A 27,680-nucleotide genomic window follows, 5' to 3' on the forward strand; every position below is an offset into this window, starting at 1 on the left:
GCCATTGGCATGGGCACGGCAGGGGCCCCCAGGGGCCCCGCGGCACCCCCTACCGCCATCCTGTTCATGGCGGGTTTCCCGCCATGAACAGGATGTCGGTAGGGGCTGTCAGAATCCTCATGGCGGCGGAGCGCGCTCCGCCGCCATGAAGGATTCCCCCGAGCAGCGGTAAGTCGGCGGGAGCCCGCCGACTTGCCGCTTCTGACCGCGGCTGAACCGCCGCGGTCAGAATGCTCGTGGGAGCACCGCCAGCCTGTTGGCGGTGCTCCCGTGGTCGGTGGCCGCCAGGGTCAGAATGACCCCCTTAATGTCCACTCATCAAAATTGGACTATATATATGCCCAACACATGGCCAAATCTCCAACGGCTCTTCATCCATCTGGCCATCGGGGAAGTTTGGACACAGCATATATGGAGAGCCATTGCCAAACTAGGGTTCACCTGCTTATAAATTTGGCTGGGAGACTATTATATTGTTAGTAATCATACTACATCTTCATTGCAATGGAGTAAGCTTACAGCCACTACATAAATTAGGCCCTTAAATGGGAGAAGCGTACACTGCTGTTCATGCTTCATTGTGGAAACTTTAAAGCCCCAAATATGGAACTGTAGTATTTGTGTGTCCAAGTGCACTATGCTCTTCACTGGTATCATCCCGCACCATTCCTTCCCTATCTGGCAGTGGAAATAGACAGCAGGTCCCCTGTGCTAGCACCCTTCTTCACTGGAACACAACTGGAAGATCTACTAGAGATATATTTATGGTGGGATGCATGATTAGCCTTGGGATGGGCTAGGGTACAGAGTGGGGAGGAGAGTAACATACTCCACTGATCTCCCGTTGAGCTATCACCCTCTGCTGCCAGCCACACATGGATAATAGTGATTTCTAGGCTTCGTGCACAGAGCTTGAACACCTGGGGTTGTCTATACAACTAAGACACCTTTTTATCACTAGCTGAGTTTCTAGGTGACTTCTCTGGTATCCAAACTGACATCTTCATTTATTCATTTAATATCACCTCTGTAGTAGCGCTCCTGAACTTTCCAGTTGAACCCTCAATATTTGCCACCATTTCTGAGGTTATATAGCACTTTAGTTAGCTGTGCACAGATAGGCCTAATCTCCTCCAACAGCTGATGCCAGATCATCCATTATAAATGTCTGCATCACCTTTACTACACCATGGTGTGATTATACAATTTAGGTTTGCAAGAGGATGACTGCTGTGTAATATATGGTATTTTTGTGTGGGATTGCTCAATCTGGCTTGGTTTTGTACCAGTGTATACAAGCATTAAAGGGAGGTCACCATCGCATGGTCTACTATAGGTGATGAAGAGGTGTAGCTGGACCCCTTGATGGCTATCCTGCATTGTGTAGGGAAAACATGTGGCCCTAGCCCTCGTAGTAGAAAAACGTTTGGTAGCCAGCAGGTGGGGTGGAAGCAGAGCACAAAAATTCAAACAATGGATTGCTGACCTGGTATATTGTAGGGAATGGTCTGGGCTGTATGCGGAAAAGCTCCCCTAGGCTCCAGATCTAGAGACATTTGGCACTGCATATCTGCTACGCCAATCAGAAACTGCTGCCTAGTATGACAAAAAGGAAGATAGTGGGGGACGCTAGGAGGCCCTTTTACCATTTGTTATAAGTCCCAAATTAGTGAAACAAACTCCTTTTACAAAACTGCAATTTCCTGGCTGACTGTTTCGCATGCCTCCCTCTGGCTCACACTGTGCATGATATTCATGGCCATTCTCACTACTTATTGTTATGCATATGACTCCACTGTTATAATTTCATAACAATACTTCTATTACCTGATTTATGTTCTCTTTTTTGATGTTATAATATACTGCTTAGGAAAATTAAAAACAATAAAATTAAGAAAAGTATGTTTATGTTCATCCATTGACCATTTCCACCTGTGAGGTTGATCTCTATTAGATATTCATGCCTTAAACAATTTGCTCACAGAGTTTCCATTGATCTGAAAATTATCTCTGGTGTGGGCGAGTAATGTTGTTCTGGCATATGTCTGCACATTGCAAGGCACAGGACTAGCCAGAAAATTAAAATACCCCCCACTTTGAACCGAAGCTCTAATGGCACCAAACAAGTGAAGGAAGTTATCACAACCCTCCTCAAAAGAACTTGCTTGTCTCTTTCATAACTCTTCCATTCAAGCATCTATTCATTAATCTTTTAATCCTTCCAATACCTCCCATAGATCGACCATTTTACCTATACATTCTATCATTCATTGTCTTTCAACCAACATTCAGTCTGTCACATTCAATCCATCCATCCACCCACTCATCTGTCTTCAAGCCTATCCTTCAAACATATCCATCCATCCACCCTTTCACTCAGTCATCTGCTTTCATCCATTCATACATACATATATATTTTCAATCATTCATCCATTATTTTGCTCATCCATCCAGCCTTTCACTCCATCCATCACCACACTTTCACTCCATCCATCCTCCTTGTCACTCATCCATCCATCCTTTCACTCAGCCATCTATTCCTTCACTCATCTATCAACCATTCGACCCATCTATCCACTCATCCAGTCACCCATCCATCCATTTACCCTTTCACTCACCCAGCTGTCCTTTCACTCACTCATCCATCTACCCATTCATCCTTTGCCTCATCCACCCACCCCTTCATTCAGCCATCCATCTACTCTCTCTTTCACGCATTCATCCCTTCTTTCACTCATCCATCCTTGCATCCATCCTCTCACTTAACCATCCATTCACCCTTTCATGTTTCAATCCATCCAGTCTTTCACTCCATCCATCCAATCATTCAACAATCAATCCCTTCACCCTTTCACTAATCCATCTATCTATTTTTTCATCCAGACATCCATTTACCCTCCTTTCACTCATCCATCCTCCTTTCACTCACTTATCCATTCATCCCTTCTCCCATTATCCATTCATTCACTTATTTACTCATCTATTCATTGATCCTACCTCTCTTTCAGTCATCCATCGATACATCCAACTTTTGACTCATTCACCCATGCATCTATACATCCAGGTTTTTACGCACTCCATCCATCCACCCTGTCTTTCTGTCATCCATCCTTACATGCATTGTTTCACTTTTTCACCCATGTATCTGTCCATCCACTATTTTACTCACCCATCCTTCCACCAGTTTACACATCCATCCATCCACTCACTCATCCTCCTACTACGTTTATTATCAGCCGTTGTCTGCTGAATTACAGACAGAAGAGGCCCATAAAGACTCCACCCCTGCTGCAGCTGTTAAAGCGGGAGGTTAACGACGCCCTTGTTGTATGACAAGCTAATACACAGTTATCAACTCTTTGATAGTGGTGTGGGCTAGACAGTTTCTTCAAAGAAGAATGTGCTGTTTTTTCAAAGACACCTGTTTCTGGATAGAAATCATGAATCAAAATTGTGCTTTTTTTTTATTGGAAAAGTTCATACTATGTTAAAATTATTTAAAAAATTAAAAAATCAGGATTGTAGTATTATATAGTATAATGTCCAACCACCGACAAACCAAAAATGCACAAGCCCACTGCCTCAAATAGCAATAACTCTGATATTATAGAACTCTAGTCTAGTCTTTAGTAATCTACCTCCATATTCCCCAGCACAAGGTTTCCCGTAAACTGCAAAGTTTCTTAGGAGATCCGGATTTACGCGCACGATGTTCTAATTCTTTAATGTTTAGCATTTTGGACTCCCATTATGAGTATGTTGGAACCGTATAAACAATCTTCTTTTCAACAAAGATGTAATATTCATATCAGGGGAATACCCCAAGACTGCAATGTGAGTGTCTATTTGGTGGTCTAACCCTAAAGTGTTTGAACAGTGCGTCTGAATTTCTGTCCAAAAAGAGGTTTTTCGAGTATATGCCCAGATAACATGAGTCCAGTTAGCTCCACCCGCTGCTGAGCACCTAAAACACATATCAAGAACCTGGGTATTAATTATATGCAAAAATGCCAGCATTCTGTAAAGTAGCCACTTTGCATAAAACTGCGTTCTACGAATATTTACGTCTACTATCACTTAAAAATTAAAGGTATTAATCCTGTTCCAAACCGCTTCCGTAACTTGGAGACCTTCCTTAAACTGCCACTTACCACGAACCTTCAAGTACAACCTATTAGCCTTCTGTTCTCTAAGGATACCAACACAACAGCTAACGGATCTGCAAATGGTGGTTTCTATCCAGTCTTCTACCAAATCCAAGTTGTCTCAAATTCTTTTAGTATTTAATTTCTTAAAAACTGTCTTATATGAGTAAAAGACCCTTGCATAATTTTCTTAAATTGCCAGGTTGAGTGCTTTATTTCTGCCCAGGTCTTCCAATTGGCTGAGTTTATATAGTAAGACATAGGATCTTACTATACCCATTAATCTCCGACATGGCCACGATATTCTTATCCAATAAGGGATGATTTCCAACATTGATATCTGCTACCATTGATGACCAGAATTTTGTAACATTTACACAATTGAGCTTTATATTTTAAGAAGCTACCATAAAACCTTGTTCCTAACTGTTTTGGTGGATTTTGTGAGGCGTAGAAAATCAAAGATCTCATATTCACGGAAAATCAAATTAATACAAAAATTATCTACACTCATCCTGCCTGGAACTTTTTAATAAAATCTATACAAGCAATGTGCAAAATTAGAAAAATAATATAATTTCAACTCAGGCAAAGCCAGGCCACCTTCTTTTGCTGGCCTCTACAGCACAGCTATAGCGAGTTTAGTTGTCTTATTTGACCCCAAAAAAGCAGAAAAAATGCCCTCTAATTCCTTAAAGAACTTCACCTGAAGGGCATATGAAACTGCTGAAAATAACATTTAGCAAACAATGCCCTGATCTTATGGACCAGAGGGGAGTAGTTCAATGCGAATAGATCATCCATGTTTTCCGTAATACATATCCCTAAGTACCTTTTGGGCCAGGGATTACCTAACGGGTGAAGTTCTATAGGTAGAGTGTCTAGTGAGCAATTACTTAAGAACATTTCAGTTTTCAACTTTTGCACCCACCCAGCTCTTGAAATTCTTGAAAAAGGTTACAAACCTGATTTAGATTTACCAATTCAGGTTTTAAAAATAATGTTATATCATTAGAGTAAAATTTAACAGGGGTCATACCGTTTATAGGGGGCACAATGCTCGTATCAGTATGTATTGTTATGGCAAAGGGCTCTATAAATATTGCAAAAACATTATGGGGGTCATTCTAAATCTGGGACCGCCCGCCAGAGTTCCCCCGCCAGAACACCGCTCCGCGGTCTGAAGACCTCCGCGGTGATTCTGTTTCCCGCTGGGCTGGCGGGCGACCGCCAGAAGGCCGCCCGCCACCCCAGCGGGAAACCCCTTCCCACGAGGAAGCCGGCTCCGAATGGAGCTGGCGGAGTGGGAAAGGTGCGACGGGTGCAGTTGCACCCGTCGCGAATTCCAGTGTCTGCTAAGCAGACACTGAAATTCTTTGTGGGGCCCTCTTACGGGGGCCCCTGCAGTTTGCCATTGCCATTGGCATGGGCACTGCAGGGGCCCCCAGGGGCCCCACGACACCCCATACTGCCATCCTGTTCCTGGCGGGCGACCCGCCAGGAACAGGATGGCGGTATGGGGTGTCGGAATCCCCATGGCGGCGCAGCAAGCTGCGCCGCCATGGAGGATTCAGCAGGGCAGCGGAAAACCGGCGGGACACCGCCGGTTTTCCTGTTCTGACCGCGGCCATACCGCCGCGGTCAGAATGCCCTGCGGAGCACCGCCAGCCTGTTGGCGGTGCTCCCGCCGACCCTGGCCCGGGGTCAGAATGACCCCCTATGTGACAAGGGGAAGCCTTGCTACATGGACCTTGCAATCACACAGGTCCCAATATTTTGAGAATTAATAATGATCTGATCTGTGGGGGTGGAGCTAACTGCAGAAGATGGCGTGGTCTAGCGGAGCAGCTCTGGACAGGCCTGCAATTTATCCTGCCGATCCGGGTTCTACCCCTGGCCTAACGCAACTCCGAAGCCAGCTGCAAGTGACCGGGGAACGGAGCCGACACGGAACAAAGGAAAATGGCCTTCTGAGGCAGTGGACGGCAGTGACAAAGATGCTATGATCTGCCAGGGTGCGGCCGCACAAAATGGCGGGCACGTGCCGGCTCTAAAAGAATAGAGATGAGCGTCGACCACATCTGGCGGTAATAGCACACAGGAGCTCCGGGCGCTGGTGGAGGTGGGCAATGCAGGAGCCCTGGGCCCTCGAGGGATGGTAACTGTTGGACTTTTGCTTATGCAGGGTCATCCCCAGTCTTTTTGCCTCCTGCCTCTTATTTTTTTTCTGACCTGTTGCTGTTGGCTTTTCAACTCTGAGCACTTTACCACTGCTAACCAGTGCTAAAGTGCATATGCTCTCCGTGTAAATTGTATGAAATTGGTTTATCCATGATTGGCATATTTGATTTACTAGTAAGTCCCTAGTAAGGTGCACTAGAGGTGCCAGGGCCTGTAAATCAAATGCTACTAGTGGGCCTGCAGCACTGGTTGTGCCACCCACATAAGTAGCTCTGTAATCATGTCTCAGACCTGCCACTGCAGTGTCTGTGTGTGTATTTTTTAACTGTAAATTCGACTTGGCAAGTGTACCCACTTGCCAGGCCTAAACCTCCCCTTTTCCTACATGTAAGGCACCCCTAAGGTAGGCCCTAGGTAGCCCCAAGGGCAGGGTGCAGTGTATAGATAAGGTAGGACATATAGGGGGTCATTCTGACCCTGGCGGTAATTACCGCCATGGCGGAGGTTGGCGGTAGCACCGCCAACAGGCTGGCGGTGCTCCGCCGGGCATTCTGACCGCGGCGGTACAGCCGCGGCCAGAAACGGAAAGCCGGCGGTGTACCGCCGACTTTCCGCTGCCCATGGGAATCCGCCATGGCGGCGCAGCTTGCTGCACCGCCATGGGGATTCTGACAGCCCATACCGCCATCCTGTTCCTGGCGGTTCACCCGCCACGAACAGGATGGCGGTATGGGGTGTCGTGGGTCCCCTAGGGGCCCCTGCAGTGCCCATGCCAATGGCATGGGCACTGCAGGGGCCCCCGTAACAGGGCCCCACAAAGAATTTCAGTGTCTGCTTTGCAGACACTGAAATTCGCGACGGGTGCAACTGCACCCGTCGCACCTTCCCACTCCGCCGGCTCCATTCTGAGCCGGCTTCCTCGTGGGAAGGGTGTTTCCCGCTGGGCTGGCGGGCGGACTTTCGGCGGTCGCCCGCCAGCCCAGTGGGAATGCCAGAATGACCGCCGCGGTCTTTTGACCGCGGAGCGGTCTTTCGGCGGGAACCGCTTGGCGGGCGGCGACCACCGTCCGCCGCGGTCAAAATCACCCCCATAGTAATGTGGTGTATATGTCCTGACAGTGAAATACTGCCAACTTCGTTTTTCATTGTTGCAAGGCCTGTCTCTCTCATAGGATAATATGGGGGCTACCTTTAAATATGATTAAAGTGTAGATTCCCCTAGAGAGTGGATGGACATGTGGAGTTTGGGGTCCCTGAACTCACAATTTAAAAATACATCTTTTAGTAAAGTTGATTTTAAGATTGTGCATTTGAAAATGCCACTTTTAGAAAGTGAGCATTTTCTTGCTTAAACCATTCTGTGACTCTGCCTTGTTTGTGGATTCCTTGTCTGGGTCAGTTTGACAGTTGGGTTGTTTTTCACCTCGCACTAGACAGTGACACAAAGGGGGCTGGGGTCTAACCTGCATTTCCTGATTAGCCATCTTTGCTAGGAGGGAGGGGTGGAGTGGTCACTCTCATCTGAAAGGACTGTGCCTGCCTCTGACAATGCTGGGTCCAACCCCCTGGTGTGTGTCTGAGGCCTTGCCTGGGCAAGGCAGGATTTCACAAGTAGGTGTGATACCCCTTTGAAGAAAGGTGACTTCAAAGACTAAAATGGGTATAAGAGGGGCACCCAAATCTACAGACTTTAGAAACACTTCTGGAACCAAGAGGAACCTCTGCCTGGAGAAGAGCTGAATTGCTGAGGAAGAAGAGCTGCCCTGTCTGTGACTGTGCTTTGTGGAGCTATCCTGCAGTTGCTGCTTCTGCCAGAGTAAGAGGGAAAAGACTGGACTTTTGTGTGCCTTCCATCTTGAGAAGAAATCTCCAAGGGCTTGATTTAGAGCTTGCCTCCTGTTGTTTGAAGTCTCAGGGACAGCAAAGACTTCTCTCTGCCAGCACCTGGAGTCTCTGGAGAGACTCCTGCTCTGACAAGTGGTGCCCTATCCAGTCCCTCGGCCCTTGAAAGGAAAGCTGGTGGAAATCCAAGGAAATCGACTTCGGACGACTCCGGACCGACGCCGCTGCTGAATCTGGTAACGCCGCCTGCACCCGACGCCGTGACCTTCGCTGGAACGCGACACTCTTCGAAGGCCCGACGCCGCTGCAGCCCCGCTGAAGTCCGCGACTCTGTGGAAGTCGCCGCACCACGTCGTGACCGATGCCGCTCGAAGTGCACAGATTCAACGTTTCGCACAGACGCCGCGATCCCCGACTTCGCGCATCGGCTTGTTTTCACTCTTCACCAAAGGTACTGTACTTGGGGGTCTACACGACTCCGTGTCCGGCGCCGCTGGTGTCGGCTTGTTGGGAACGACTCCGTCACGACGCCGTGTTAACATCTCATCGAAGCATTTTTGTTTCTAAGCGTTATTTTTGAGTTTAATCTCTAAAAATTCATAACTTGACTTGTGTATGTCGGATGTTTGTCGTTTTGGTCTTGTTTTGTTTAGATAAATATTTCCTATTTTTCTGAACTGGTGTTGTGTCATTTTGTAGTATTTTCTTTAAGTTACTGTGTGTGTTTGTACAAATACTTTACACCTAGCACTCTGAAGTTAAGCCTACTGCTTTGCCAAGCTGCCAAGGGGTAAGCAGGGGTTAGCTGAGGGTGATTCTCTTTTACCCTGACTAGAGTGAGGGTCCTTGCTTGAACAAGGGGTAACCTGAGTGTCAACCAAAGACCCCATTTCTAACATTGGTGATCAGCCGTTGGGATTTGGACTTGTATTTGTAATTGACATACAGTAATTAAGTGTACACTACTGTTTTGAGTTCAGACCACTACGTGACCACATACTACTTGTCTTGTGATTCTGCTTTTTGTTCTCTGATGTCCTCCTGGAAGTATTGCTAATATTTTTGGACTTTGGTTTTTGGTTGTGAAGCCTTTGCAGAATGGAAGTCAATTTCTGGCACCTATTTATGTATAAAAAGTGGAAGCTTAAAGCATTCTGCATGGAAAGGGGACTGACTGTGAACAAGAAATCCAGAAGGGAGGATCTTGAGTCAGCCCTGTTTCAGTATGAATTGAAACGTTGTCAGGCAACACCACCAAATGAGTCTGAGGAGGATAACTACTCTGAGGAGGAGGAATACTCTGAGGAGGAGGGCAGTGGCCCTGCAGAGGGAACAGAAAGCTGGTGGAAATCCAAGGAAATCGACTTCGGACGACTCCGGACCGACGCCGCTGCTGAATCCGGTAACGCCGCCTGCACCCGACGCCGTGACCTTCGCTGGAACGCGACACTTTTCGAAGGCCCGACGCCGCTGCAGCCCCGCTGAAGTCCGCGACTCTGTGGAAGTCGCCGCACCACGTCGTGACCGATGCCGCTCGAAGTGCACAGATTCAACGTTTCGCACAGACGCCGCGATCCCTGACTTCGCGCATCGGCTTGTTTTCACTCTTCACCAAAGGTACTGTACTTGGGGGTCTACACGACTCCGTGTCCGGCGCCGCTGGTGTCGGCTTGTTGGGAACGACTCCGTCACGACGCCGTGTTAACATCTCATCGAAGCATTTTTGTTTCTAAGCGTTATTTTTGAGTTTAATCTCTAAAAATTCATAACTTGACTTGTGTATGTCGGATGTTTGTCGTTTTGGTCTTGTTTTGTTTAGATAAATATTTCCTATTTTTCTGAACTGGTGTTGTGTCATTTTGTAGTATTTTCTTTAAGTTACTGTGAGTGTTTGTACAAATACTTTACACCTAGCACTCTGAAGTTAAGCCTACTGCTTTGCCAAGCTGCCAAGGGGTAAGCAGGGGTTAGCTGAGGGTGATTCTCTTTTACCCTGACTAGAGTGAGGGTCCTTGCTTGAACAAGGGGTAACCTGAGTGTCAACCAAAGACCCCATTTCTAACATTGGTGATCAGCAGTTGGGATTTGGACTTGTATTTGTAATTGACATACAGTAATTAAGTGTACACTACTGTTTTGAGTTCAGACCACTACGTGACCACATACTACTTGTCTTGTGATTCTGCTTTTTGTTCTCTGATGTCCTCCTGGAAGTATTGCTAATATTTTTGGACTTTGGTTTTTGGTTGTGAAGCCTTTGCAGAATGGAAGTCAATTTCTGGCACCTATTTATGTATAAAAAGTGGAAGCTTAAAGCATTCTGCATGGAAAGGGGACTGACTGTGAACAAGAAATCCAGAAGGGAGGATCTTGAGTCAGCCCTGTTTCAGTATGAATTGAAACGTTGTCAGGCAACACCACCAAATGAGTCTGAGGAGGATAACTACTCTGAGGAGGAGGAATACTCTGAGGAGGAGGGCAGTGGCCCTGCAGAGGGAACAGAAAGAAATGATTGGCTCCTAGTCGAATCCGGAGTCTGGAAGAGCTAGATGCAGAGCTTGAGAGGGCTGAGGAGAAGAGAGCCTTAGTCCTGGAAAAAGAATGGATTACAGCTCAAGAGCTGAGCTGTGGAGAGCTGAAGCTGGAGGCCATGAGGGCTGAGTCCAGTTCAGATGGTGGCAGCAAAAATCTTGTATCCAGTACTGCTGAAGAAGTGCACATGGCCAGAGATGTAGTGCCCTACTTGAAGGAGGGAGTTAACACACGCCAGGAGGTTCAGGGGTATGAGGTAGCTCCAGTGATGCACAGGGTCCTTGAGGTGGATTGGGGAACTGGCATGGGGAGTCATATTCCTACGGGTGGGAGGGACACTCTACAGACTCTAGGTGAGAGTGACAGGGAGAGGGGATCCCCCCAGGTAGAAGTCCTGGTTATGGAGTGTCAAAACATCCCAGAAGAGTGTGGGTCGAGTGTCAGGGACAGTCAGGTACTGTCTCACCAGTCTCAGGAGAGTGATGTGGGGTGCTTTTTCAAAGCAGAGTTACTGGATGGTTGGGTTAAGGGTACTTTGGTTAATTCATGTGAGGGGCTGAGTGATGTCATTGCTGGAGAGCATATGTCTAGTCCTTATTTTCCAGAGCTACGCCAACACCAGGTGGAGTGTGAGTTCTCTGACACCAGGGAACTTACACTGGAGGCAGACCTTTGGGTGAGTACCAGAGAGTCTGAAGAGGCATTTGGGGTGCTCCCGAGAGGAGTGGTCTAGGTAGTTCCCAACCAGGTGAGGTAGGGAAGGATTGTAGTGTCCCAGGTAGGTCCCATTGTAGTGGGATGGGTGAGGGACCCCATGTCCAGTCTCTGAGGAGAGGGAATGGGGATGGGTTGAGGCCCAAGGTGCCCAAGATCCGGTCCCAGGTCCTGGAGGGTTCCATGAGGGAACACCAGGAGGGGAGCCTAGCCTGTACCATAGGGCCATCTGTTGAGGGAGACCCCACAGTGTCAGGAGAACTTGGGGGGGCGGCTGTAGCCAGCGTCCCACCAGTTCAGGTGTCTGGCAGTACCACTCCTAGTGAGGGGGTGCAGATGTCCAGACAGAGGGTTGAGAGGGGGATGCAGACCCCAGTGGAGAACCTGGAGGGTCAGGGGTCTGCTCTGAGAGCAGAGCCCCCCAGGAATGACCTTGGTGAGACCATTTCTGGGTTGGGGGGAATCCAGACTCTGTCAGATGGGCAGAGGTCAGGGGACCTGCCCCAGCCCGACTCTTGTGTGGCCCTTGGGGACAGTGTGTCCCTTGGGGGTTAGTGTGCCCCCCTGGAAGTCCTGGTGTGCCAGGCAGTGGTTCAACCGCAGGGTGGTGACTCTGGGTTGAATGATCAGGTTCAGGGGGTAAACTCTGACCTGATGGGGGGTAGGAGTGCTCCCAAGAAAGTCCTGGTGCGCCAGGCAGTGGTTCAACCGCAGGGTGGTGACTCTGGGTTGGAAGACCAGGTTCAGAGGGTAAACTCTGACCTGGTGGGGGGTAGTTATGCCTCCCAGAAAGTCCTGGGTTGCCAGGCGGTCGTCCATTCTGTGGGTACAGACCCTGGAGTGGAGGATAAGGTTCAGGGTGTCCCCCCTGACCTGAAGGAAGGGGCTACTGCTAACAGTGCCCCTACCATGTTGTCTTCTGGGGGGGCCTGTCCTAGTTGGGGGTGCAGGACCCCAGAAGAGAGGGCAGGGGGAGGGAAGCATCACCTCTGACCCCGGTCCAATCTGAAGGTACAGACCCCAGGTTGGAGGACCAGTTGCAGGTTAACATCCCTGCACTGGTGGGAGAATTTTGCAGGACTGCTTCTACAAGCATCCTGACAATTTTGTGCTCTGGGGGTGCCGCTCCTAGAGGGAGGGTACAGAGCCCCAGGGGGGAGGACCAGGGTCAGGTTGTCCTCCCTGACTTGGTGGAAGGGAAAGTGGTCAAAGGGTGGCAGGCACCTGGGGCTACCGCCCCCCACTCTCCACAGTCACAGTGGTTGGAGAGGCCAGAGGTCGGGCTCTCATCCCTGACAGTTGTCAGGGGTCACTGTGGCTTGCTGTCTTGGTGGACAGAGTTGCTCCTGGGGGGGGGACGAGAGTCACACCCCAGAGGTGGAGTGGGCAACACCACTGTGTTGGCCCTGGAGGTACTATCTGCCCATTGGGATTCATCTGTGAGCAAAGTAAAGTTAGGAGCTGCACAGATTGTGTCTGCAGATGTGGAGAAGGGTTCCCCATGGGTTGGCTTAGTGGGCCCTGAGAGTATGGACAGAGGGATCCAACTGGAGTCAGGAAGGCGTAGAACTGGAACATGCCCCCGCTGTTGTGGGCCTGGGTCCTTGTTCTATCGCCCCAATCAGGGAAGTACATCAAGGTATTGATTGTTCTCCCCTGGCTTTAGGCTGGTAGGGGGTCGTGTTGGACTTTTGCTTATGCAGGGTCATCCCCAGTCTTTTTGCCTCCTGCCTCCTATTTTTTTTCTGACCTGTTGCTGTTGGCTTTTCAACTCTGAGCACTTTACCACTGCTAACTAGTGCTAAAGTGCATATGCTCTCCGTGTAAATTGTATGTAATTGGTTTATCCATGATTGGCATATTTGATTTACTAGTATGTCCCTAGTAAGGTGCACTAGAGGTGCCAGGGCCTGTAAATCAAATGCTACTAGTGGGCCTGCAGCACTGGTTGTGCCACCCACAGAAGTAGCTCTGTAATCATGTTTCAGACCTGCCACTGCAGTGTCTGTGTGTGTATTTTTACACTGTAAATTCGACTTGGCAAGTGTACCCACTTGCCAGGCCTAAACCTTCCCTTTTTTTACATGTAAGGCACCCCTAAGGTAGGCCCTAGGTAGCCCCAAGGGCAGGGTGCAGTGTATAGATAAGGTAAGACATATAGTAATGTGGTTTATATGTCCTGACAGTGAAATACTGCCAACTTCGTTTTTCACTGTTGCAACGCCTGTCTCTCTCATAGGATAATATGGGGGCTACCTTTAAATATGATTAAAGTGTAGATTCCCCTAGAGAGTAGATGGACATGTGGAGTTTGGGGTCCCTTAACTCACAATTTAAAAATACATATTTTAGTAAAGTTGATTTTAAGATTGTGCGTTTGAAAATGCCACTTTTAGAAAGTGAGCATTTTCTTGCTTAAACCATTCTGTGACTCTGCCTTGTTTGTTGATTCCCTGTCTGGGTCAGTTTGACAGTTGGGTTGTTTTTCACCTCGTACTAGACAGTGACACAAAGGGGGCTGGGGTGTAACCTGCATTTCCTGATTAGCCATCTTTGCTAGGAGGGAGGGGTGGAGTGGTCACTCTCATCTTAAAGGACTGTGCCTGCCTCTGCCTCCAACCCCCTGGTGTGTGTCTGAGGCCTTGCCTGGGCAAGGCAGGGTTTCACAAGTAGGTGTGAGTCCCCTTTGAAGAAAGGTGACTTCAAAGACTAAAATGGGTATAAGAGGGGCACCCAAATCTACAGACTTTAGAAACACTTCTGGAACCAAGAGGAACCTCTGCCTGGAGAAGAGCTGAATTGCTGAGGAAGAAGAGTTGCCCTGCCTGTGACTGTGCTTTGTGGAGCTATCCTGCAGTTGCTGCTTCTGCCAGAGTAAGAGGGCAAAGACTGGACTTTGTGTGCCTTCCATCTTGAGAAGAAATCTCCAAGGGCTTGATTTAGAGCTTGCCTCCTGTTGTTTGAAGTCTTAGGGACAGCAAAGACTTCTCTCTGCCAGCACCTGGAGTCTCTGGAGAGACTCCTGCTCTGACAAGTGGTGCCCTATCCAGTCCCTCGGCCCTTGAAAGGAAAGCTGGTGGAAATCCAAGGAAATTGACTTTGGACGACTCCGGACCGACGCCGCTGCTGAATCAGGTAACGCCGCCTGCATCCGACGCCGTGACCTTCGCTGGAACGCCACGCTCTTCACAGGCCCGATGCCACTGCAGCCCCGCTGAAGTCCGCGACTCTGTGGAAGTCGCTGCACCACGTCCTGACCGACGCCGCTCGAAGTGCACAGATTCAACGTTTCGCACAGACGCCGCGATCCCCGACTTCGAGCATCGGCTTGTTTTTACTCTTTACCAAAGGTACTGTACTTGGGGGTCTACACGACTCCGTGTCCGGCGCCACTGGTGTCGGCTTGTTGGGAACGACTCCGTCACGACGCCGTGTTAACATCTCGTCGAAGCATTTTTGTTTCTAAGCGTTATTTTTTAGTTTAATCTCTAAAAATTCATAACTTGACTTGTGTATGTCGGATTTTTGTCGTTTTCGTCTTGTTTTGTTTAGATAAATATTTCCTATTTTTCCTAACTGGTGTTGTGTCATTTTGTAGTATTTTCATTAAGTTACTGTGTGTGTTTGTACAAATACTTTACACCTAGCACTCTGTAGTTAAGCCTACTGCTCTGCCAAGCTACCAAGGGGGTAAGCAGGGGCTTAGCTGAGGGTGATTCTCTTTTACCCTGACTAGAGTGAGGGTCCTTGCTTGAACAGGGGGTAACCTGACAGTCAACCAAAGACCCAATTTCTAACAGTAACCGTAGATGGCAGATGCGGAGGATGACGGGAGGGGCTTGATGAACGACGGAACTTCACTCCCCCCACCTTGCCCTATGTAGTGGATGGGCTGATGGGGATTGGTACTGAGCTGACAGATCTTTATGACACAGACAGTGAGCTGCTGAGTTGCAGTGGGGCGAAGCTGCCAAGTGAGACCTGGGCAGATGTACTAGCGCCGGTGCCCTTGGGGCTCCCCCGGGTGCAGGCGACGTTGCGAGAATGAGCACTGTGGGACCGGTCTACCGTGAACTGACTGGGTAAGGTCCATAGCCTCTGAGAAGAAGGTAGCGGAGGTTGGATTGGACACAGCCACAGAGGGAGTCGGAACTCCCCCCGATAGACTATGGAGCTAGGGTGTGGCATGGACAACCTGATCAAGGTGGACCAGACAACTGTTAAACCTCTGGGAGTCTGACGGTGATGCCTGGCAACTGTTGAGGTGACATCTGGGGAAGCAGCTCGAGTTGCTGACTGCCCTGTGCTTTTGGGGATCTGCTGGGATGCTGCGGGCCCCGGGCAGAGGAGAGGAGGCCAACATTGGTGGCAAGAGTCCCCCCTAGATCTGAGCCTGACCACTGCAACCGAGTGAGCCTAATGGGGAAGCAATGCCCTAAACCACAGGAATCGTGGCCAGCTAGCCCAGACACTGAGGGCCAAAACAACGACCCCATAAAAAACACCCAAGTCGCCCCAGGTGCAAGACACCTTACAAAAAATTCTGGAGGCAATTTAGGACTCTAAGAACACCCTCCGACAAGAAATCGGGAAGGTGTCAGCGGAACTGGGCCTTCTAACAACAGACCACTGGAAGCTGACAGAAAGAGTGGACAATGCAGAGGAAGAGTTGAATGAAATGGGCACATCACATCGGGCGCAACAAACCCAACTCGCCCACCTTACAGACAGAGTGCAGAGACTGGAACATAGGGCTGAAGACACGGAGGGCCTCAGTCGGCCAAATAACGTCCGATTGTAGATCTACCAGAAGGAGTGAAGGGCAGTGACATGGTGGCCTACCTCGAACCCTGGATGAAAGGGCTTATGGGCCCCCAACAACTCACACCATTCAATGCCCTAGAGAGGGCGCACAGAGTCCCGACCAGGCACCCCGCGCAGGAAAGACACCCCAGACCTGTTGTGACCAAGCTGCTCCATTATAAGGATAGGGACTTGCTACTTCAGAGAGGCATGGTCCTGGCTTGACACATACAGAACTGGAAAAGATGACTAGAACCTGCACAAGCCTCCCCCAGCTAGATACCGGAAAAAGAGACGCCGCTCCATTGATCGGCCTCACAGGGACAGAGTGCTCAGGCCAACGACAAGACAAACCAGTCAGGAGAAACGGGCGGCGATTCAGGCGGCTGCATCTCTGGTGGAGTCGCCCACATATGATAAGGACAAACAAGACACACGGATGCTGGTGAAACAGAGGACTCATCAGATTATGAGTTGGTTGTGGACCCTCTTGGGTGATCCACCGCACGTAACACCTCAGACAGCTGAAGAAATTATTTAGCTGCTGCTGCCTTCCACCATTTCATAGAATTTCCCTTTACGCAAGCGGCGCCCAGAGTGCGAGTTTGGGCCTGTCCGGATGTCACCGATGACCGACACCATTGCGATGGTATAGGACGAACATACCCCACATTTGCCCCTGGATTACTCCAGCAGGGTGAAGATGATGGCTAGTTTCAGACTGTTAACACAGGTTTGGGTGGCCGGCCATTCCCATTGTGACCTGGGGATGGGGAGTTGGGGATTGATTAACCCTGTTGATGTTCTTGCTGTTGGTGATGCCCAGGGCAGGAATTGGGGTGTGAGGTAGGGAGGTGGGGTGTGTGGGGGTCTCGGGCGAGTGACATACTAATTCCCTGATGCATGCCGCAACTACTCTTAAATTGATGTCTTGGAACATTCGGGGGATGGGTAACATGTCAAAGCGCCATAGTATCTTGACATACATGAAGAGAAGTGGAGTCCACATCGCACTGTTACAGGAGCCACACCTCACTAAGTTGGAGGCTGATCGCCTCCATACACGTTGGCGGGGGCAACGGTTTGCCACCACATACTCTGCATATGCACGTGGAACGCTGGTCTGGGTTAGGGCGGGAGTGCCATTTGAGCCATTCTCTGTGGACTTGGACAGAGAGGGCTGGTACGTACTAGTAGAAGGCCGCTTGTACGGACGACTGGTAGTACTGGGGAGCATATATGCACCTACCAAGATCAGGTCTCCTTCCTTCACAAGTTGTCTGCCCACCGTGCCGGACACCCGGACAGTCCCTATCTCCTGGGGGGTGACTTCAATGCTGTCCCTGATCCCGACATAGACCATTCTACTCCACCTCTGCGGGGTCGGTGACAACTCAGTTGGCTGGGGGCTTGACAAATTGGAGATCTGGGTGGGAGCTGAAAGATATATGGCGGCTGCAGCACCAGCACTACAGGGAGTTCTCACATTACTCTCACATCTATCAAATACATACTAGGATTGACCATATGCTCTGTACGGCCAGCATTAGCAGTACATTCACACACTCAGAATACTTAGGTTGCATCCCTATGTAGATGGGAGTCAGAGATGGGTGCCAACCCGGAGGCACCTCAACAGCTCTCAGTAGCGTGGGAAGCACATAATGAGGCACTAGAGCGCCTTCGCTGCCACAACTATAAAATACACACTAATGGAATTCACGTGGAGGAGGGGAGAGCTGGGAGGCTACTGGCTTGGCTGATAAAACCGGAAAGCAGGGGAGCACTAATCAGTCACCTGGCAACCCAGGACAGGACTATACTGCATGCACCGAGACACATTAATGATGAGTTTAGATCTTACTAAATGACCCTATATACTGCACCGCTGCTGGCAGAGAGGGGTGCGTTGCATACCTACTTGGGTGGACTATAAATGCGAATGCTGCCAGTTTCGGACAGTGAACAATTGGGGGCACCAGTGAAGGCACAAGAGGTGCAGACTGCTATAAAAGACCTGACGATGGGAAAAACCCTAGGGACTGATGGTCTCCCCCCTGAATTCTATCAAAAGTTTGTGGGAGTACTGACACCATGACTGGTGGAGATGTACATGGAGGCTTATAAGAAGAGGGAATTACCTCACTGTGCTAGCGAGGCATTAGTGGTACCCTTACCAAAGGGGAGGTGGGATGGGGCGACGGATGCTGATTACCGTCCACTCTCAATGTTAAACACCGACTTCAAGATACTCAGCAAAGTGATGGCGAACTGGCTACTCCCACATATGAGGGACCTCATCCATGATGACCAAAACGGGTTCATCCCTACGCAAAACACATCCAGTAATTTACGGCAGCTCTACACGCATCTCTATGCTGAGAAACACCCACATGACCCCACATCTATGATAGTGGCAGTAGACCTGGAAAGGGTCTTCTTCACGATACGTTGGGACTTCTTAGAGACAGTGATGCAACGCATGGGCCTGGGACAGGAGTAGGGGAGGTGGGTAAACTTGCTCTACACCCACCCTAAAGCTAGGGTCAAAATGATGTTGCACGATATCTGCCAGCTACGAAGTTCATAGGGGGACCAGACAGCTGCCCACACTTCCCCCTACTCTTTGTCTTGGCCATAGAGCCACTGGTGGAGAATTTCCGGAATAGAGGACGGGAGTGGGGTGTGATTCCCCCCACCCATCATCTCACTCTATGCAGACGACCTCCTTATCTATGTGCGAGATGGGAGTATTGTGCTCCCACAGGTGATTCAGATGCTGGAGGATTTCGGTAAACACTCTGGCTTACGGCTTAACAGACAAAAGATGTGCATATTCCCAATATTCAAGGGAGTGGCACGTCCACTCTCGTGCCCGGTGGATGTACAATGGGCTCCCCGAACGTTTATGTATCTGGGAATCCAGATTTATCATAATAAAAAAGACCACTGAGAGGGTAACCTGGGGAAAGCACACCGGGCTCTGAAAACAGAGGTAGCTTTCTGGTGTTCCTTAAAACTACCAGTTATGGCCAGGATCACACTTACCAAGATGGTTATGCTCCCTAGACTCCTGTACTATTTCACCAACTTGCTGCTGACTGTTCCGGTGCCGTGGTTTCAGACACTAGACTCTCTACAGCGTGAACTGATATGGGACGGGGGACGTCACCAGGTGGCACTGGGGGCTCTTCATCTGCCGCCTGAGAAGGAAGAACTTGGAGCCCCAGACTTTGAATTTTACTACCTGTCAGCTCAATTACAATGGCTGGCGCGATGGCTAAATGGGCTAAACTTAGCAGAGACATTGCTGGACGTCGAAGCTGGGCAAGGGGAGGAACTCATAGCACGACTGCTCAGGGGGAAACCAGTACCGCCCAGACCGAACATATTGGTATCCACAGCTCCAGCAGCGTGGCATAGAGCCCTTCGGAGAACAAAGACAACTAATCCCTATGCACATGCGCCATCCCTTGTGGGACTCCACGTGGCGCGGCTGGGTCCGCCTTCACCTCCAGACAACTCAAATACTGGACAGAGGCAGGGATCACTACAGTGGGCGACTGCTATCAGGGAGGGATGCTGATCCCCTTCGGGTACCTAGCAGACCAAAAGGGTCTGCCAGTCGGCCAATTTCTGACTTATGAGGCTGTAGCACGGGCTCTGAAGGAATTGTGGGGAGACGGTAGTGGTGAACCCCCCGCAGCAGCAGCCCTCCATACTCTTCTGGTTGTGCGTGGAGGTTCACACCTGATCACCTGGATATAGAAGGCATTAAATGGGATGCTTGAGAGACCACTAGACGGATTGCTACCCAAATGGGATGTAGATATAGGCAGAACCATGACAGATGCTGAATGGCATAATATTCTAGCCTCTGCATATACGATTTCACGTAATACGCAAATGAAGTTTATACAGTATAACTATGTTCATGGGACCTATCTCACCCCATGCAGAATTAACCAGATTTATGGGGGGCGACAAGAGTATAACCCCAATGTCCATTGGCTGATGTGGACCTTTGCCATATGACCTGAGACTGTCCAATGCTAAGGCCCTACTGGGAAAAGGTGATTGCCCGTCTCAACACAGTTTTACATAGACAACTCGATGATGGGCCAGCAGGATGCTTGTTGGGCCTTTTTGACAAGCCCTTAATTAAAAAAGTGGGGAATAGATTTGCAGACATTAGTACTAGTACGCAGGAGAGTGGTGATGGCCTGGAAAAACAAGTAAGGACCTGGATTGGCCACATGGGTTGCAGACGTTACTCACTGAGCAAGGGTGGAGGAGAAAGTACTGCAGAGAGAAGAGATGAGGAGACTGAGGCACCAACTGATTGCCCCTTTGTGGGCAGAGGTGGTGGATGCATGGGAAACACTGGACATCGGTGCGGAGGATGGCACAGGTGTGGCCCTGACTCCGAATGGCTCGGGGATGAATGAGAACTGGCACTGAACCGACCACTGTTGATCTGCGTTGTGGATGGGACCTCCCCCTCTGTCTGCCCCTTCTTGCCCCTCCACATGGTCCCCCCCTTCCTCCTGTCCCCTGAAACTCAGGGGCCGGCATGGGCAACTGCACACCGCACACATGATCACTGTAAATCTGGGCAAGTTACTGGGTTAACTAGTTATACTGTTTTGTTTCTTTCTATTTCGTTATTGGCTTACACACACAGGGAGGACAGGCATTCATGCCTGCGACATTATTTGGGGTGATTACCAGCTCCCTATCTCGCAAATATGCAACTGAGAACATGAGAAAACTTAAGACTTCGCCAATATGATTTTGTATGCCAAGGAGTGGATAAGATATAGGATATCCTGTGACTGTGGTTCTGTGAAGTACATAATGGATACCTACAGTCTGTATAACAATGTGATGTAGAACCCTGAGTATTAAGTTCTGGCGAAATGAGCGAACAGATATGTACTATTTGAAATGTCAATAAAAAAAATTATTTAAAAAAAATATATAATTATCTGATCTGTAGCCCTTCCTTACAGGTGTGATATATATTCTGAATCAGCCGCTCTGGAAACCAAAAACTCTTGTAAAATAGCAAACAGGCCGGCCCAAGATTCAAGATCAAATGCCATTTTTGCATCCAATAATAAAACCTGGGCAAAGGTTTGATTTTGCGAAAAATAATCTAGTGCTTCAGTTAAAAACTTTGTATTGGAAAATAATTGCCGGAGAATTTCACTCATACGATTAGCCAGCACTTTGGCAATGATTTTATAATCTATATTTAGCAGACTGCTGGGTCTACATGTGTTCATATTTTCCTTATTTTTATCTTTTTTCAGAAAGTTAATCATTACAGCAGTGCAAAATGAACCCGGGACCTTACCCCCCTCCAAAATGTAATTGGCGAGCTTGGTCAATTTGGGATTTACAATTAGTGCAAATTTCTTTTAAAAACTCTGCAGGCAATCCAGGTGCACAGTAGGATTTTCCACTGACCAATGACTTCACTACCTCCTCAATCTTCTCAAGAGAGGCTGTAGCTAGCAGGGCCTGTTCTTGCCTAGCACCAAGTTTTGGGAGAGGAAGCTGAGAAAAGAAACTTTTGAGATGAATTGTATCAACTTGTTGTTGCACACTAGCAAGTGCTTTATAGTGCTTAAAAAATTTATCATAAATCGGATAGGCTAGTTTTAGTTTCTTCATCAAAAAGCGAGGAAACTGTATTCTGAATCTGGGGTTCCCGAGTCTGCCAGGCTAAATATTTACCTGCATACTCACTCTTCTTGCTAGAAATGGGATCTCTGGTTGCCAGTCAGTTTGCATTCTGTCTAAGCAGGGACCCTAACTCTAGTCAGGGCAATGGAGATACACACTTAAGTTAACCCCTGCTCACCCCCTTGGTAGCTTGACACAAGCAGTCTAGTTAATCTCAAAGGCAATGTGTAAAGTATTTGTACCAACACACACAGTAATACAGTGAAAACAGTACAAAATGGACATCACAACAGTTTAGAAAAAATATTTAGTTAAATCAAACAAGACCAAAATGTCAAAAATCCAACATACACAAGTCAACTGATGACTTTTTACAGTGAAAAAGAGTCGTACTCCATAGAAAACAATGGAAACGTTGTTGTTACACAAAGTACCTGGTTTGCATCACAAATAAGGCTGCACGAGAAGCGTGCATCGAAAAAGCCAGCAATGTGTTGTTTTTCTCTCCCGCAAGTTAGCTATGTGTCAGTTTCCAGATGGGGCTCCTTGGGTCCACTTAGCTTCACAATGATTTTTGACGCCCAGCGATGTTGCGTGTGAAATCTGGCCACACGTGATGGGAAACCACGCTGTGTGGGGTTTGTGTCATTTTCAGCAGGTGCAAGCAGGTGTTGCATTGTTTCTCCAGCCACGATGTAGGTGATGCCTCGATTTCCCACCTGCGATGAAGGTGGTGCATCAATTTCAGCCATGAGGGGGTGGCGCGTCGTTTTTACAGCCAAATTGCAGGTGGTGAGCCAAAATTTTCCCCATACACCTTCTGTGCATGGATTTCAACCCTTGTTCTACCAGCTTCCCCTATCAAGGGCCCAGGAACATGTTAGGGCACCACTTGGCAGGGCAGGATTCTCAGCAGATAATCCAGGTGCTGGCAGAGGAAGTCTTTGGTGGCCCTGAGACTTCAATACAGGAGGCAAACTCAGTCCAACCCCTTAGAGACACTTCACAAGCAGGAATAAACCAAAAGGTCCAGTCTTTGCCCTCTTTCAGGCAGAAACAGCGACTGCAGGTCAACCCAGGAAATCAGAGTCACAGGCAAAGGGGCGGTATTCCTTCTTCAGCTCTTCTCCTTGGTAGAGGTTCCTCTGGAATCCAGAAGTAATCTGAAAATCTGAGGTATTGGGTCCACTTCTCATACCTCTTCATGCCTTTGAAATAGGCAAACTTCAAAGGAAAGTCTCTGTTGTTCACAAGATCCTGCCTTGCCCAGGCCTGGGCCCAGACATACACCAGGAGGTTAAGGACTGCATTGTGTGAGGGCAGGCACAACCCATTCAGGTGAAAGTGACCACTCCTCCCTCCACTCTAGCCAAGATGGCCCATCAGGATATGCAGGCTACACTCCAGCTCCCTTTGTGTCACTGTCTAGTTGAGAGTCACAAACAACCCAGCTGCCAGTCTGACCCAGAAAAGGAATCCACAAGCAGGCAGAATCACAGAATGGTTTAAGCAAGAAAATTCCCACTTTCTAAAAGTGGTATTTTCAAACTGACAATTTAAAAAACAACTTTACTAAAAGATGCATTTTCATATTGTGAGTTCAGAGACCCCAAACTCCAAATCTGCTCCCAAAGGGAAGCTGCACTTTAAAGATATTTAAAGGCAGCCCCGGTTTGAAACTGTGAGAAGGATAGGCCTTGAAACTGTGAAAACCAAATTTGGCAGTATTTCACTGTTTGGACATGTAAAACACATTGGTACATTTCCTACCTTTAACATACTTTGCAACCTGCCCATGGGGCTACCTATGGCCTACCTTAGGGGAGCCTTCCTAGTATAAAAAGGGAAGCTTTGGGCCTGGCAAGTGGGTGCACTTGTCAGGTCGAATTGGCAGTTAAAACTGTGCACAGAGACACTGCTGGGGCAGGTTTGAGCCATGTTTACAGGGCTACTCATGTGGGTAGCACAACTAGTGCTGCAGGCCCATTACTACAATTTGATTTATAGGCCCTGGGTACCTCTAGTGCACTTTACTAGGGACTTACTAGTAAACCTAATATGCCAATCGTGGATAAACCAATCACCAATACAATTTATACAGAGAGCATCTGCACGTTTGTACTGGTTAGCAGTGGTAAAGTGCCCAGAGTCCTAAAGCCAACAAAAATTGGTCAGAAAAAATTGGAGGAAGGAGGCAAAAAGGTTGGGGATGAACCTGCAAAAAGGGCGAGGTCCACCACTCCTCCCATACTCTTTGAAGGTAGGCAGTATTAGGAATATATCCACACTCACAATAGTAATCTTGCATGTTCATTCTCACCTGATTAAGTACCAATTTACTGAAAGTATTCTTGTTGCATAAATAAACCAAATGAGCTTGCCGAAGGGAAGATTTGGAACCTTGCCGGTGAGCAGAAAGCACCTTTCTCTACATGATACCTTGTGAGGTGATGTAACCATGTATTGTGACCTTGAATGTGTCCCAGGCACAGTCTTAGATAGCAGTGTCCGTATTCAGTGCAAAATAGCTTATTATCTCATTATTTATTTCCTTGCACCATTCCTCTGCCTTGAGGTTAACTTTATCAAAATGCCACCTCAAAGTGGGTCGCTCTACCTTGATCCCTACTATGCCCATCTCTACCAGGGTATAATCTGAGAAACTGCTTGGAGTATGGGTATACCTATTTAATTTCAACTCACGAGAGGATAGAAATAGTCTAATTTGCCAGCTGAGGTATATATTTACCTGAACACACAAGAATACTCATGTTTTATTGTATACCTCTTATGCAAATAATCCACTGACCCCCAGAGTTTTCATACAGATGGGTATGGCTTTTGTCACCCACAGTTTTCCCTACCTGCACATCTGAGATGTTGAATCTAAAACCAGATTTAGAAGGAAATTAAAATCCCCCAATAATTATTGTTCCAGGGATGGTTAACAAAGCCTGAGTGAGTTCAAGGACGGGGGCAGGATCATCAGAGATTGGGACGTAAATCGTGGTGACAGTTATTCTACAGTTACTAAGCAATCCTCTAATAAGAGCCCATCGTCCTTATCCAGTCTGGTGAATAAGCTTACTGATCATGCAAACATTTCAGTGCAAAGGTGCTTGTTCAAGTGCTCTGCCAAGTCAACGCACCTCATCCCAGAAGCTAAAGCGCGGGGGAGCAAATTAAATCTGTTGGTACTCGAGCAAATAATCACATGCAACAAGGGATGGAGTTTGCAGTTAGAGAACTTCTTCAGCCTGAGAGGAATGGGACAAGCATTAACCCAGTGGGAGTCAAAATGAGGCTGAAGTGTGAGAATGGTGATGATGTTTCTGATCTCCAACCAGGGGGAAAGTCGAATTGTCAACTCAGTTGGGGGGGGGACTCAACTGGAGTAGCTTAACCTAAGGAATACTCTGTAGTCTCTAAACAAATAAAGAGGCCTATGCAGATGGGGGATCCGACTCTGTCAGTAGATGTGGAGAGTATTAGAATTACCCAACCCATATCTCTTTCTACAAAAGTACCTCCGGCAGCTGTGACACCCCAGACTGCATCGCAAAGTGACACTCTATCGATGAGAGCACGCAACTGACACCACGGTTGGGGATTGTTATGAAGGGCCATATGCATCAAGCACTGGGGGATTCCCGGGATAATGCAGATCAGTCCATCAGGCAAATGTTGAAATTGCTGTTCTTCATGCACCCTTGGTTAAGATCAAGGAAGATATGGGCCAGGTCCCAGACAGGCTAAGGGAAGCAGAGGTCAGAATCTCGAACTTGAAGGACAAGGTGGTGGCTATGCAAAAAGAAGTCACCCAGTTGAGAAAGAGTGAACGCCTTTTGGAGGATAAATTACAGGAATTAAAACATTATAACAGACGCTTAAACCTCAGAATTATAGGGGTACCAGAAGGGGTTAAAGGACAAAAGATGCCCGAATGGTTGGACACTCATTTAAAAAAGGCTATACCAGAGCCAAATGGGCGATTTGACTATTACTTGCGCCCATGGGGTGCATGCTCAATGCCTCCCAAATGCTGAATACCTGCGCACTATTTTGGTAAATTTTGCGGCTTTTCGTGTCAAAGAATGCATTCTGTTTCAGGCGATAGAGAAGAGAGCATTTCCCACTCTAGAGATGCCGTAGTTTAAGGTTTTCTCTGATATGTCTGCATTGGCAGCACACATACAAAGAGAGTGTTAAAATGATTGACTTGTTTAAAACTCAAGGTGCTCAAGTGTCAATTGTTCACCAGTCCAAGCTCAAAGTTTCAGCTAAGGGCCAGTTTAACCTTTTCTCAGATATTGGGGAGGCTGCGAGGAAGAGAGGAGGATGGTGGTGATGAGGGTGGTTTGCAACAGGGAAAATGGAAGAGTTCATGAGTTGCTACTCAATATTAGGTACGACCGACGGATTGGAGTGGGTAGTGGAAATAGGGAGTTATCAGCATCAAATGGCTGGGTGTGGATCTAAGTGGGGTCCACAGGGGGCTCACAGACAGTGGGATAGTAATCTGGTTTTCAGCTTCTGGGTGTTTTTCCTGCTGTTGCATTGTTACTTAGGCACACTGAACTTTATCGAGGAGTGGGGGGGGGGCAAAATCTTGGGTGGTCCTCATGTATAGGCATAAGTACAAAAGCATGCTTAATACTCTGGCGGCTCTGATATCCAATAGGGAGATGAATATGGTTCACAAATAAAATTGTACAACTACTGTAGCATTTGGACATGCCTCTAAAGAAGTTGTGTTGTCCAAGAGTCATATCAAGATGGTAGTATTTTGTATCATATTCTGCTACTGTCCTTTGCCCCGTATTTAAAGGGTGCATCCTACTCGATGGAAAGCTACAGGGAGCACTGTTAATCAAGTTCTTCCATGAAAAATAGCATTGGTGACGTCTCTAAATGTTCTCTACAACAATTATTCGTTTGATATTGATTTTAAAGTTACACTTATATGTTATTATTTGTTATTATTTAAAAATGTAAATAATGTGTATTATTTTTGTGGACATTACACACCAGTGTTAGTCACATCAGAGTGTGCAAAGGAGGTGGTGCAAAAGATAAATCAATGCAGTAGTTGATGAAAAAGATATTTAGATAAAAGTTATGCCCAGCCTCTGAAAATCGCAACATTTGGCAATTGTGAGATGGCTTGATTATAACAATGCTTGCAATCTGCTATGGTTAGAGTCTCAGGTGGTAGGATGCATGCAGCATCACCTACCTTAAGCGCCTATTTGGTAGGGTATGGCAGAGCACAGGGTGGACCGGTATTTCACCGTTTAAGGTAATTAAAATGTATTTGAGTTTATGGAAAACTTCTTATCAATGAGATGCAGTTACAGATAAGTAACTTCTCATGGCAGTGCAATGAATGGTTTGCAGCAACATCACACTGGCGCAGATTAGCTTTTTGCCACAAGATTTCCTTCAGTGCAGTGTGAAATCTAAATATGTGAAGCATAGCTGTTAACAGATCAGAAAAACAGTACAGGACAAGCTTTTTATGTAACCAGTTTTAGTCATCCTGAGCAGAAATGCAAGCTGGCACTGCTGCCTCAGAACAAGCGTTTTAGGTTCGAAGAAGATATTGTGCAGGACACGTGAATTTATGCTCTACCGTATTTCTCTTTCAGTACCTGCACACAGGGAAAGCTGAGCTGTATCGGGGAGCACAGCAGAGAACCAGGTAACAGCATCTCTCTGTCTATTACCAATTAAGCGCTAGTCCTCAGGCACAGCAAAAGCTACAGAGTGTTA

The 27,680-nt window shown here is 47.9% G+C and overlaps 1 protein-coding gene across 1 annotated transcript in view; it reads left to right on the forward strand.

Moving 5' to 3' along the window:
- LOC138284406 (mucin-2-like) overlaps positions 1 to 27,680 on the forward strand; it is a 1,072,535-nt gene that overhangs the window by 457,313 nt on the left and 587,542 nt on the right. Inside the window, exon 18 of the mRNA XM_069223143.1 lies at positions 27,557 to 27,609. Coding sequence (XP_069079244.1) covers positions 27,557 to 27,609 — 53 coding nt within the window. The remainder of the gene's footprint in view (positions 1 to 27,556; positions 27,610 to 27,680) is intronic.

The sequence above is a fragment of the Pleurodeles waltl genome, chromosome 3_1 (genome assembly GCF_031143425.1).
Source record: "Pleurodeles waltl isolate 20211129_DDA chromosome 3_1, aPleWal1.hap1.20221129, whole genome shotgun sequence".
Classification (NCBI taxonomy): domain Eukaryota; kingdom Metazoa; phylum Chordata; class Amphibia; order Caudata; family Salamandridae; genus Pleurodeles; species Pleurodeles waltl.